This window comes from Gnatocerus cornutus, chromosome 1 (genome assembly GCF_029298725.1).
Source record: "Gnatocerus cornutus isolate USDA-ARS CGAHR chromosome 1, icGnaCorn1.1, whole genome shotgun sequence".
In the NCBI taxonomy this organism is placed as follows: domain Eukaryota; kingdom Metazoa; phylum Arthropoda; class Insecta; order Coleoptera; family Tenebrionidae; genus Gnatocerus; species Gnatocerus cornutus.
In genome coordinates, this window is record NC_142233.1 from 10,952,453 (window position 1) to 10,967,240 (window position 14,788).

General features: G+C 31.5%; 1 protein-coding gene across 2 annotated transcripts in view; it reads right to left on the reverse strand.

Annotated features, from left to right (window-relative positions):
• Positions 1-14,788, reverse strand: part of LOC148180348 (uncharacterized) — a 45,916-nt gene that overhangs the window by 20,664 nt on the left and 10,464 nt on the right. Inside the window, exon 2 of one of the 2 annotated variants that reach the window (XM_088037454.1) lies at positions 4,109-4,288. In XM_088037454.1, the coding sequence (XP_087893580.1) occupies positions 4,109-4,288 (180 nt within the window). Of the gene's footprint in view, positions 1-4,108; positions 4,289-14,788 lie in introns of those variants that run through there. The other variant, XM_088037461.1, reaches the window with a different exon arrangement.

Consider the following 14,788-nt stretch of genomic DNA (forward strand, 5'->3'; position numbering starts at 1 on the left):
CTCTGTCGCTGTTGCATAAATTAATAAATACCGAGTGCTCCACGGATTGCCAAAAATCCATTTTTTTCCTGCTCTTCGGAAACTCCAAATAAAATTGTATTGAAAGAGGATTGGGCTTTAGTAGATTCTCAATGTAATACCTATTTTTAAGATTCAATGTTATTACGGAAGTATATAAAAAATCTGAATAAAAAAATTTCGAAATAGGTGTAAATATCGAAGAGCTATCACCAGCTAAATTTATGAGAAGTATCAAAAGTACACAAAATTGTTTTGAAAGGGTATAATTCCAGTACTGCAAGTAAAACTTAAGAATTCAGAATTCGAGCGGGAAATTTGAAATTTCACAATTTTTATTCAATTTTTTGAATAATGGCGTAATTCCATTGTATATTAGTAATACCTCTTGAATTAAGAATCAGCCTTAAACAATCTTTTATTCGAAGGTTCAGGATAGCAGCCTTTGCTTATGTTCGGCAATCCGTGGAACACCCGGTACATTTTCATATTACATCTGCTACATAAATATTTCAAATCGGATAGGTAAATAAAGTTCTGTTTTTACTTGTTCCTTTTGTAATATCGTAAAATCGTAATACAATGTTGTGATCAACCAAAAAATAAAACTTAAATTTATTTCAAACTGTTCTGCCAACTCTGAGATGAATTTTTGATTTATTTGTCCAGACTGATATATGTATAAATCATAATGAGACTAATTTTGTTTCTTTACAACAACATAAGCCGGTCTAAAAATACATCTGAAATTGTCATATCGCAACTGCACTTATTAAAATATTGCAACATTGCAGCTTAAATTTAATAAGACAACCTGAAGGAAACAAATTCTACATAATTTTTTTACCTATTTGCTACCTACAAAATTTAAGAAGCTGCAGCTAAAATTAAAGCGACTGTTTTCACAGAATGCCAAGAATTTAAAAAAACAATTTTTGTTGGCAGGGCCACGCATAATGCATAAGAATGGATAAAGTATTTGCAGACACTTCCTCGTTGATTGCACATTATTTTGACTATCAGATAACATTAGTGGTGGGATAATAATAAATAAATTAAAAATTAGACTAAATTTATTTTTTTTAATAAAATTAAACTCCCATAACAGTGAATCAAAAAGGTACGAAAAGCAGATTTGTTTAACAAACACATCATTTTAGTTAGCAATGAGTTTAGATCTTATCTTCGTGTTCTAGGAACACAATTTGGTTGTAACAAAAAACAGAAGCGCAAAAACGTTTTAAATTTCTATTTTTATACCATAATTTTAAACAATCAAAAAAGAACAGGTAAATAAAACAATACATCAGAGATGATTAATTAATTTCTTTTTTCTTTGGAAGTGCGATTTGCGGTTCCTGTTTTGTTAATTTGACCTTAGCGGTGACAGCCACTAAGTATTTATATTTTTAGACATTTATTTAAGGAATTTTTCCCAAATCGTTTCAAGACTTAATTTTACAGCTATTATTTTTAGAAGTACGACAAACGTAACAAATTAAGAAAGTTTCTCTTACAATTATTTTGTTAAAATTTCTTTAGTTTTTTTAGGTACAATAAATTTGTGTCAAAGCATTTAACTTCATCCTGGATGATATTTTAAATGTAAAACAGGACAAATCACCACGTGTTCTTTATAAAAAAAAATTGGTGGGTTTTTCAAGGTTTGATTTCAAGTTTTTGGCTGCGTTGCGGTCTGATGGTTCACATTTGTAATAAACTCATTTATTTTTTCTTTGTGTTGAATGAATTTTTAAATTATTGGACTCGGCGGAAGACAGGGTGGTCTATAATAAGCTTCTTCGACATTTTTCTCAAGAAACGATGGAAATTTGGAATTTTGGGAACAAACGCAAACAAATTAAAAATTTTTTGGTTTACATTTTGCAATAAATTAAATGTGACTGAACTGGCTCCCAGATTATTCGCAACTTCGGGCAGCAATTGCTAAATTGAGAGCCTTAAACTTTGTGAAGTCAAGTTTGTAAACTGCAATTCGCCATAAATTTATTTTTTTGTGTTTTTTGAATTTTATTGCTAAAACTAAGCAAAAATTGCAGGCCTCAAAAAACATCTAGTGCTAAAATTTCTTATTTTGATAATTTTTGTGCTTTAACTACGAAATTTGGAGAAGTTACTCTTTTTGAAAAGTTGATTAATTCCATCAAATTGCAAAATAGTAATTATTAAAACAAGCAAAAATTGCCAACATTTTTTGCAAACATTCGTAATTTTGAAAATTCACGAGCTACAACTACAAATTTAAAAAATCACTTTTTAAAATTGATCATTAACTACGAAACTCCAAAACTGTAGAGCAGAAGACTCAAATTTTAAAAATTTTCAGTTTAAAACAAGCCAAAATTGCCGGCATATTTTGCAGAAACTCGCAATTTTGATCATTTTTATGCTACAACTACAAAATTTTGAAAGGATATTCTTTTTGAATTGTTTATTATCTCTACAAAATTACAAAACTGTAGAGCAGAAAACTGAAATTTTAGAAATTTAAATTTTGTAAACCAAGCGAAAATGGCCGACATGCAAAAATTAGTAATTTTGATCATTTTAGAGCTACAGCTACAAAATTGGAAGAAGTAATTCTTTTTGAATAGTTTATAAACTCTACAAAATTACAAAACTGTAGAGCAGAAGACTCAAATTTTAAAAAATTTTAAACCCAAGCAGAAATTGCCCATATCTTTTGCAAAAAGTCGTAATTTTGATCATTTTAGAGCTGCAGCTACAAATTTTGGAGGAGTTACTCTAATTGAATAGTTTATTAACTCTACGAAATTCCAAAACTGTAGAGCAAAAGACTCAAATTTTAACAATTTTTATTGTAAAACAAGCGAAAATTGCCGACATTTTTTGCAGAAACTCGCAATTTTGATCATTTTTGTGCTACAGTTATGAAATTTAGAGAAGTTACTCTTTTTGAGTAGTTAATAAACTCTACGAAATTCCAAAGTGTAAAGCAGAAGACTCAAATTTTAATTTTTTTTAAACCTAAGCAAAAATTGCCCATATTTGTTGCTAAAATTCGTAATTTTGATCATTTTTGTGGTACAACTACAAAATTTGAAAAAGTTATTCTTTTTGAATTGTTTATTATCTCTACAAAATTACAAAACTGTGGAGCAGAAAACTCAAATTTTAGAAATTTAAATTTTTCAGACCAAACGAAAATTGCCGAAATGCAAAAATTAATAATTTTCATTTTAGAACTACAGCCAAATTTGAAGAAGTTGCTCTTCTTGAATAGTTTAAAAACTTACGAAATTGCAAAACTGTAGAGCAGAAGACTTAAATTTTAATTTTTTTTAAGCCCAAGTAAAAGTTGCCCATATTTGTTGCAAAAATTCGTAATTTTTTATCATTTTTGTGCTATAGGTACAAAATTTGCAGAAATTATTCTTTTTGAATTGTTTATTAACTCTACGACATTGCAGAACTGTAGACTAAAAGACTCAAACTTTAGAAATTTTCATTTTTAAGACAAGCCAAAATTGCCGACATCTTTTGCAATAATTCGTAATTTTGATAATGTTACTGCTATAGCTATAAAATTTTGGAAAGTTATAAGGAACGTTCAATTTAAAATAAGCCATTTGACTACTACTTCCTGCAAACCAGAAGCCTAAAAAAAAATTGTAAATATTTTCATTGGACTCGTCATATCTAAAACCAAAATTGTCAGACTGAATTTAAGTGGCAAAAAATAGTAGTTAAACCTGGGCGGACCTGGGTGAAACGTATTCGTCAAAAATTATTATTGGTTTATTGTCTTTGCGTTAGAAATAACTATCATTTGTTGAAGTAATAAGTGATGTTATGCACAGAGTAAAAGCGAATTTCCTAAAATCCAAAAAATTCCAATGCATCAAACAGGATCACTGCAGAGAACTTTTTAGAACCACTCGAATCTGTCAAAGTGACAATTTCGGTTCATAGAATACTGCGCTGAAGTTAGCGGCCAAATTAATTCATGGACTTTACTTTTATTCCCAAAATTTCAAATTTCCATTAATTTTTAGTTTTTTAGTCCAATAAGCTCATCGTGGACCACTTTATATAAATGAATAATTACCATTGTCTTCGTCTGGGTCGTCCATAACGCACGAGCGGAAAACATATCTCTTGCATAAGTCTCGAACACCAGGTGCGGCAAAACAACAAAACAATATAATAATTGTTAAAACTGCGATCATCACAATAAGGGTTGCCAGTCCTTGAGTATTCGTCGAACTTGATGGGGACTTGTTCGGCTCTGAAAAAAAACGAGAAAATATTGTAGTGTTGGTAAGACAACCCGGTTGTAATTAGAGGAACAGTTTTACCAAATTAAACGGAATAAATTGGACCCCCTTTAAAAATGCAGCCTCTTTCTTTCCTTCAGCTTCCAGCATGATTTGAGAGGGTTTACATTTGTGCGTACATGAGCAAAATCCCTGAGAGAATTTACTCTTCAACTTGGCATTCCATTAAATAAAAGCTGAGGAGAGAACGGTGGAAAATTGGCTGAAAACAGTGCACCAAAATATCATTTCGCGACGTGAGAATTATAAGGTTCTAAGTGATTTTTTGTAAAAATTTAAATTGTTTATTTTGCGATTTTTTTAAACATTTTCTATCATGTATAAAAAAGGGTGAGCTAATATTTTAACAAGCCGAAATGATTTTAATAGATCCTGCCATTTTTTTTAAATAAATGCTTAATAAATTAAAGAGATATGACTATTAACGTGAACGGCTGATCAATTTAATGCAAATGTTAGTTAGAACCTTATAGTTCTCAGGTCGCGATTTAATGAAAGAAGAGGCCTGCAATTTTATATTGGGTTGGTAGTACTGTCATCCAATCTTGTATATTTAATCTCAAAATGGAAGCGCACTGAAATAGTTATTTACATTCGCGGATGGTGACGGCGGCATTTCCTAGAGAGCCATAAAATACTTACGAGATTTTTGGACAGTAAATTATCTAAACGGTAAAATAAGTACCATGATCTGACAGTTCTTTGACAATGTCATTTGAAATTTTCGAATCCTCTAATAGATGGCGTCACAAAAAAATATTTTGTTTCTTTTAAAGGTGGAAAAATCATCTTAGTAAGTTGTGTAAATAAAAATTAAAAATAAAATTTCATTCTAATTGCCACACTGCCGAATCATTTCCGCACTGCCAGCGTAAAAATTAAGTTACGGATCGTACAGTGCTATTAAAAGTGTGTGTACTTTGTAATTCAAAAGACAAGTTTACCCTCACAAAAATTGAAAATCAGTGACAGCAGCAGCCACTTCTGCTAAACGATTTTAAAGCCGAACCAATCCTGAACAAACTATTCATGTCGCACGTGTGATTAGCCAATCTTGCGGAAACTATCGAATCGATTGGAAGTGAACTTATCCCGAAGGGCTCGTGGGAAAAACCACATTCTCATTATCGAAAGTTTAATTAAATGAACACGATGATTTGTAGAAAAAAATGAACCAACAGCAGCAGTTTTCGACACAATATTAGAATATCAAGGCTTGGAGAAAAGTGCCAGAATTTTATTTCTAGCTACAAATAAATGTTTTAAAAGAATACCTATAATTTACGTCTAAATGACAAAACTGCGTTGTTGTACCTACTGTAGAAAATATGACCGAATAAATCGTTGTTTTCAATAACTGTCACTTTGTAAAATATGTTCGAAGCAAAAAAGCAGTGTGGGATTTCTTAGCTGGAAATTTCGGGTAAAATGGTTGAAGCTTTGTTATAGATTTAGAAATTGGCAACCATACCTGCTCTGAACAATACAGTTTATTAGAGATTTCACTTTTAACAGTGTCAGCGTCCGAATCGATTCTTGGCCGAGTTTCGAGCGCCTTATTACACGCACAAATACCCTAAACCTAGAGGTCCTGAAAATCTCACGCTTGCATGGGGTGGCTGTGGCTCTGATAGGACTAATTTGTAGTTACATTTCTGTCTTTAAATAAAACAATTGTGTTCGTACAATTTTCTTTTTGTAATTGTAATTTAACAATTTGTATATTATACAATATAAATTGTGTTTTGTCGACTAGCCGCTATCTGAACCGTGACTTTATAACCATCAAGATCATAATCTAAAAAGCATAATCCATCACTTTACGAAAATGAAAAAGTTGTTTCGTAAAAATGTTTTGACGACAATGTTGCAACCTAAGAAAAATCGTTAGTTGGTGTTACAATTAATAAACAAAATTTCATTAAACGTTTCATTCAATTTGGAGTGTGGTTACAAAAGACGATCGTGTACGCTCTGTCAAAGTTATGTGCCGAAATTTCAATCTGTTTGTTACCGTTTCCAACAGTAGTCGAATTTGAGGGAAATTTTAGTTGACTTGGGCCGCACTAATTAATTAGGTAACCTTAATACACAGAAAATCTTGCGCAAAATGGGCAAATATCAATTTCTGGAGGATGATGATGCCAACCTTGTCATCTAAAAATTTCCAAAGCTAAATCAATATTCCAACTTTAAATAAAAAAATAATTGCCAAAGTAAATATTAGCAATCTCAACCAACTCTAGTGAAATTGTACAAGGTGTTTATAAATGTTTCTAGTGTCAAAGATGGCTCTGGAATTCCTGTCATGCACTATTTTGCCGCTTTGTTTTCATTATAATTAATAATTATTTATAATGTCACTTACGTGAACGACGTTTCAATTACGGTTTTGTGTTCAAGTTTATGCTTTTAGGTTTCAAACCAAACTAAAACGTTGTTTTTTAAAACTTACTTTGCTCCATGATTGAGGTTAACCACAAACGTCAGTTGAAAAATCTAAACCCACATTTGTAATAAGCGGCAAATTTCTTTGACATTTCATAGCCACCCTTGATGCTAGAAACATTTATAAACATTAACAATGCAATCACTTTTCTAACAACAGACACCTTACTAATAACAGCACTGACATTTAAAACTTTCAGCTACATACAGATGGTCAAGATAATTTGTCATCAAAACGTCTATGAATTTTGCTCCGCATCTCGTGTTATTGATTCATATATGGCTGTCAAAATGCCATAAAAACAAAGTTGTCGTAAAATGTTAATGCTCTAAGAGGAAGATTTTTGTTGTGCGAGCAAGAAAAAGAAAAATGAATTTAAACATTTATTGCAATTTGTCTTTGTAACAAAACTTTTGCTTTTAAACTGTCACTTTGTCATTTATCAATGTCTCTCACGAGTGACTCAATATGAATTTTTTTACGCTGAAAATAATTTCTGAATTGGCATTTGATTAACAAAAAAAACACTAACCTGCTATGAAATTTTTAATGTTTAAACCATAAAGTACAATTGCGGTTTGTGACAAAATATTTTATGTGTTTTTCAAAGGATTTTAAAGTGGTTTTATTTTACAGTAAGAATGCACATGTTATTCATAAACATTAATTTTACTACCTTCTGAATGCATGTGTCAATTTTAGTTTTACGGTCTTATTTACTTTTAAAACCTCTGTTATTTTGGTTGTATGCGAAGGTTAAATTTACCTTTCAAAATAGCTATTTTTGCAACAATTGCGAAATAGTAGTGTTTCATGGTTTATGCCCTACGGGTTCACGTCGCGTCCAGATCATTTCGCACGTGTAACAAACAAGATTTTTTCTACAATCGTAGCAAAATTTTACCTAATATCAATCAATTCATCGCATGACACTTATGACAATTATTTTACAGTTCACTTCATTTGTCAGAATTTTGGGTTACGGATTCAATCATCAACATACAGAGCTTTTACGCGAATTCAACGGGAATTTAAGCAATCAGCACAAAAAATTACTCATAAATGAGGTTAGAAAATGATTATTTACTTTCAATAGCAATGCCTGTGACTTCGAAATTAAAATCAAACAACTTAATATTTTATAGAATCACTCCACATTTAATCCAATTGTCGTCACTATGGTTCAATTTTGAGTCGTTTAGATTGAAAATATCAGCTTTGACAGCTATTTGTTTATTTAGGGTTAGAATCTTGATGAATTAACTTTGGTAATCTTAAAATTATAAGGTTGGCATCTAGAAATTGAGGTTTATCCACTATGACATAAAATTTGCTGTGAATTTAGGTTACCTAATAATAATAAATTAGTGCGTAGTTTTAAAAATGTGTGGCATTAGTTCTAAAAAATTGTAACAAATTGAATTACATTAACAACACTTGCATGATCGCATAACACCATCATTTGCAACAAGGAATTAGGTTAATTCAGTATATTTTTGCTAGTTGTATCAACTTGAAAACCACAAAAAGTATGATCGGACGATTTTAGCTTAAAGCATATTTCAAAATAACTTCACCAACTTTGGCATAAAAGAGAAGCACAGATCATGCTGGAAATACGTAATATTTTATAGAAAGGTTAACACCCACAAATAGCCCCATTTTTTCAGTTACACCCTCTATTGATATATCATAAATTTCAGCCCCTTACTTGATTACTTGATAGCAAATCAAAACAAGCAAATTTTGTGTAAATTTATGCATAACGTTCTGGAAAAAAGTTTTAGATCCGTAGATATGTCAGCCTTGGTTTTATGAAGTAATCGTAGCGTATTTCGTGTAAAGTTGAAATTTACATTCGTCCGAACCAGCCATAAAAAATCTTTCAAACTGCCCTCTCAAGAGATTTCGATTTAGGAGTATGAATTTTGAGAGATAAAAATTCCCGAGCTTTGAAATATTGCTTTCTCGATTTTCTGTTGTAACAGAGCTATTTCCGCATCAGTTTTGAATGCGTTAATAGAGCATTTCCACATCAAATGCATTAATAGCTTCATTGTTTGTATTTGAATATGTAAATTAGGAAAAAGCATGACTATAAAACACCTTTTTACTTCACTGCATATTTTGGCCGACTAGACGAGGTATGTTTAACATCCATTTCACATTAGTAGCAAATAATATTTTTTCTACAATTGCAGCAAAATGGAGTAAAATTTAAACATGAATATTTCACTTCATAGTTCTTACGCAGATTCAATTAATAGAACTCGAGCAAAATCTGTCAAAAGAAAATGTCAAACCTTTTTATTAATTCATTTTTATTACAAAATTAGAAAAAATCTTGTATAAAATACGAGACAAAAATGTGTTTTCGACTCGATGAACATGATAACTGGTGATAAAATAAATCATTTCTGCCTCTGGTTTCATAAATACCAATAATACACAATTATTTATTAAACATTGATTAAGTATTCATACAATCAGGAGCCAACGTTTAAATGAATTTCAAATTTCAAATTGATAAAACGCAATCGGATCTATTTTACGTAACAAGGACAATAATGACCGCATTACCGGCCCGGCTCGGCCGCGCTCAGAAGATCAAAGCCGATTCACATTGTTATTCCGTCGCATGCCACATTTTCAATTAAAAATAACAAATAGGAATTTAAAATCAAATTTAAAAGTGCGGACACGTTTGTTTACCACATTGACATATATGATGGTTTTCATCCACCTTATCAGCCTAGGCAACAAAAGACTGCTTTTTCGTCCTTTTCATTGTACACTATAAATAAATACTCGTGATCTGCGATAAAAGATTTAAAGAAACAAACACTTTTTACCAACTCAAAATACAGTGAAATTTAATAAAGTTAATGAAAGTTGGTGTATTGGTCTATTTATAAAATTAGCTTTGATTAAGTCTATTGTTCATTGTTCCTAACAGAAACATTCATCAGCTATAAATGTTTTATTCACATCAATTTATCGATTTTCTTAAAATAAACGACATTGGTGTAAATTTTCGTTTTTTCAAGCTCTATTGTGCTCTTTTATAGTCTTTGGAGACAAGTAATTATTCATAGCTGCAGAGTTATATTTCTAATTAATTACGCTAATCTACAAGAAAGTGCGAAAGCAGTGGAAAGGCGTTTCTAGGCTATTTTTAAAGTTGCTTGCAAATCTGTTTTTAAATCAAGTCTAGACTTTAAGGCATTAGAGTGAAGTACAAACCAGAACTAAGTTAAAATGACCTTAAGAATCTAAGAACTAAAATTTGTGGGAATAATAGAGTCTAGAAATTAAAGAATTCGCCTCCAAAAGCGTCATGTGGTTGTGGTGTTATGGACCATTCATCTCTAGACAATTCGTTCCGGTCGATTCGTCCCCAGACAATTAGTCTCTGAACTCACTTGTCAAATTGGCAACAAATAGAAAGTGCAATGAGGCTTGTTGCGAAGTTATTTCAAAACAATGAAGTTTGCTGCGAACAAAACTGCAATTTCGGTCTTTTGAAATAGAAATTGAAAATTTCTAGTCTTAGTAAAATCCGAAATCTTGCGGACGGAGAACTTATAGCACAATGCAACAGTAAGATTTTGTGTACTTCTCTTTTTATTTACCGATAGTGAATTGAATAAAGTTTCAGAACTATTCAAATGAATGTAAAAACGTCCGGAAAGGAGTTGTCCTCGGGGACGAATCGAACACGGATGAATAGTTCGGGCCGAGAACGAATTATTGTCCGGGGATGAATTGTCTGTCACCCATTCAAATACCTGTGGGAATTCCGGGACATGGGAGATGAAAATATAAAATTTCAAGGAGCAGAATCTAAGAAAATAGTTATAGGAATTTAGAGAAGAGCACGGTCGTCCCAGAACCCGGAGGTGCAGGCTCATTTATTTTATTTTTTTTAATTAGCTCATAAATTTCTCGTTCGTAACTTTGTTATTTTTTAACCGATTTAATTCAATTTCCTAGATAAGTTTTTGGACAAAGTTTGCTGGTCGTAACAATTAAACACGGCGCTACAGCTGAAAACATGGTGAATAATCGATAAAATCAATGTAACGATGTCAAATTTAACTCATATATTCTCTGAATTATTCGCATTGCCATAAAAAAACACACTTTAAATGCAACCACTAATACATAAAAAATAAGGCGAGTTTATTTTTTCAGGCTAAAACAAAGTTAATTCTTAAACGATTTTTGGTAACTTTCATTGTGATACCAAAAATCGTGCTGGAATGAAATAGATATTTACATAACAAGTGCGGAAAGTGAGCAATTTCGCACGAGTGTAAATGTAGACGCACGAGGCGCCAGCCGAGTGCAGATGTTACACGAGTGCAAGAAAGACACTTTCCGACGAGTTGTGTACACTATTTTTCCTACGACCTTCCATCATCAGGAAGAAACCATAAGTCTTGACAATAGTTCATTTCTTATCTATTCTAATTATCATTTTTTACGACCATGAGGTTTTATATGAATAAAAGTGACGTATTCCACATAGTTAGATGGTTGATGTTTTCGTACATCAATTTCCGAAAATAAAAGTCACTAGTGTGATATGAATATTTCCGCACAGACGTGTCAAAATTGTCTTGTCAGAAACGACCTAACCAATTCATTTTTACCATTATGCATGTTGTTTTACAGTGAATTGTCAGATATTTAAGACAAAAATCAAGAATTACATTTGTATTTCAAGATAACTGTCAATTTTGACAGGTCTGTGCGGATATATTCATATCACACTAGTGACTTTTACTTTCGGAAATGGATGTACGAAAACATCAACTTTCGGAGTCATTTAACCGTGTGGAAAATGTCACTTTCATATGGGGTCGTAGGAAAAGTTACTAAATATCGAAAAGAATATATTCAGGAGGCACTTTTTGGTTCCCTAAGCAAAAATTAGAAAATGACTTACTTAGATAAATATATGTCAAAAAAATGACAGATTATTGACGAGTTTGTACTAATTTTTTCTTTAAATCTCCAAAAATATCGAAATTTCCAATCAAAATTGTTAAAGTGATATTTTGTATATCTGTCATGTAAATTTGACCAATCGACACTTTAGTGTGTGTCGAAAAAATCGTTACCTGTCAGTGTCAGGAAAATTAGACTCAGGAGCGAACAGTCCATATGTGATTCGAATTCAACTCACGTCACACGTAATCTACTATTATCAACGAAAGTGTTGCAAAACCGCAATTACATCATCTTGTGTAATGAAAAAAATGTAATGTACTCAATATTAAACAAGTGCTGTAATAAAGCAGCAACTACATTACATAACTTTTTTAATGATTTTTGATGAAACAACGCACCAAACCTGTCAAGTTGAAAATTGTTTGCCTTTTCTTAACCATGGAGTGGTTTTTATACAAAACTCGTTCGAAAGGTTTTTTATTACGGCATTCGAATGACGACATTCTATATTAAAAAATTATGCTAGAACAAGCTTCTTTTTTACACGACGTGACGTTTGTTCAGACACCAAAAATCGTGCTGGAATGAGAAGTCATAAAAATCGTTTAATAATGGCTCATTTCAGCACGAATGCAAAATTACTAAATACTGTTAAAGAATGAATGTTTCAACTTTACTTTTGAAGGAAAATTCGAAATAAAAGCCGGTGTTTAAAGCAAGGTGTTTTTAAATGTTTCTAGCATCAAAGGTGGTTGTGAAATTCCTGCCGTGCACTACTTTGCCGCTTTGTTTTCATAGTGAATATAACTATCTTAAAAATTATTTATAATGTAAATTACATTCATGACGTTTCAGTTACAGTTTTGTGTCCAAGTTTTTAATTTTCAGGTTTTAAACCACAACTAGAACAGCTTATTTCTCAAAATTTACTTTGCTCTATGTTTGAGGTTAACTGCAAATGTTAGTTGAAAAATCGAAACCCGCATTTGTAATGAGCGGCAATTTTTTTTGACATTTCATAGCCACCCTTGATGCTAGAAACATTTATAAACACCTTGTATAAGAAATAGTGTCTAAAATCCGTTACAGAGGCCAATTCCACTACTCGTTCGTTCGGTTCATACTAAAATATTGACTGACTATTTTGCAACTTCTTTTAGAATAGGTACATTATTTTGTGTAGTTTGAACATTCCTCGTCAAATTCAAATAATCTTAAGAAGAACTTTGGCAATTTAAACTCCGATTTGCAACACAAAAAATTCTCATTGAATTTACAATCGGCAGCAAAAGAAATGAGCTCTTAGGTGTGGTAAACTCTTAACGAGTGGTGTCGATAATTTGCACCCTCATAAAACAAATTTGCATATTTGAGAACAAATTCTAAAGGAAGAAAACCCGAGAAAAACTATCTACCGTAGTTTTAAAGACATTGAGCATTAAAAATTTTGAAACAGAAAATTTACTATCCCAAACTTTAATCGGTCATAACTCAGTTATTTGTTGTCGTTCTTTGATTTGGAATAGGCGTGAAATTTTGCCTAAGATGAGCCTTAATAACGCAAGTTTGATTCAAAATTAAGTGAAAGTTGAAAATTTCAGTTATGATTTTTTTTTCGGCTGCATCAAATTTTTGACTTCCGGAAAATCTAAAAACGAATTCTTAGGTAAAAAAACAATGGCCAAAACCAGATTTCTCTGTCTGTCTGTTTCCGAGATGAAAAAAATTTGGCCCTCTAGCGACTACCCAAAAATTCAATCGACCATAACGTAGTTATTTGTTGACGTACATTAATAAAAATTCGCAGTTTTGAATTCTCCTTAAAATTTTGGATTAAATGATCCATAAAAACGTAAATTTGTTTAACAAATTAACTAAATATTGACTAAAATAAGTTTTCAGGAAGTTTTTTGCGGTGAATTTTAAGTGACTTTTTCACGTCGAAAGCGACGTTTAAATTATGAGTTATACTTCAGTCAAAAAAGCAGCTCCAAATCTATGAACTGGCCAAATCTCAGATCGTAGGTCACATTTGCGAGTGGCGATCAAACAACGAAAAATTCAAAAATTTTCATCGATTGAGTCAAAAATTTATTTTGGTAAAAAATCGACCTTCGAATTTTGCATATTTGAGAGCAAATTCTAAAAGAAAACAGCCCGAGAAAAACGAGGCGGTGACTAGTCATAGTTTCGAAGGTTTTGAGCCTTAAAAATTTCGGTTCGGAAAATTCAGTATCTGAAGCTTTAATCGGCCATAACTCAGTTATTTGTTATCGTTCGTTGTTCGGACAGAATTTGAAATCTGCCTGAAATTCTGCGTAAAAGGAGCTCTAGTAATGCAAGTTTGCTCCAAAAATAAGCGAGATATGGAGCGCAGAAGTTTAATATAGTTTTAGTCATCAATTTTTTTTTTCAAAAAACTAAATTTTTGACTTTTGGAAAATGTAAGATCGAATTCTTAACAAACAAAATGCAAGAAAAACGATGGCGAAAAGCAAACTTTTAAAATTTTTGCCCTCTGGTGATTATTTATTATCTAATATTATTAATTAATGTTCTTTCTTTTGTTTCTTTTACCTTGGCTATTTTTATGATGGTATAGACTGAGAGTTTACTACACCTCGTTTCGACCTATTCCGCCGATGAGCTCAATTCTTTTGCTGCTACCTGTACAAAAATTAACGAAAAAATTGCCATTAAAATCAAAATTTGACACATTTTCTTATCTAAAAGCTTTTTGTAACTAGTGACACTATTTTATCGACCAACTTATTTTTTATGACTTTTGACGCAAATAAACGTCAAATTATAACCGAAAATAAATTAAAACTAATTAAGTAAATTATGTTTTTGCCTCGATGGACAGTAATCATGTCATAAAATGAAGTACTTCTTTTAGTGGCAAAAATAGCAATTTTGTGTATTTTGTATTTGCTGTATTTGGTGTTAATTTAATGCATTTTTGTTGAATTATTCTCAAAATTTAACAATTTGGAAAAGAATCTACGTTTTGAATCAAACGTTAGTTTCAAGTTAAAATTACAAA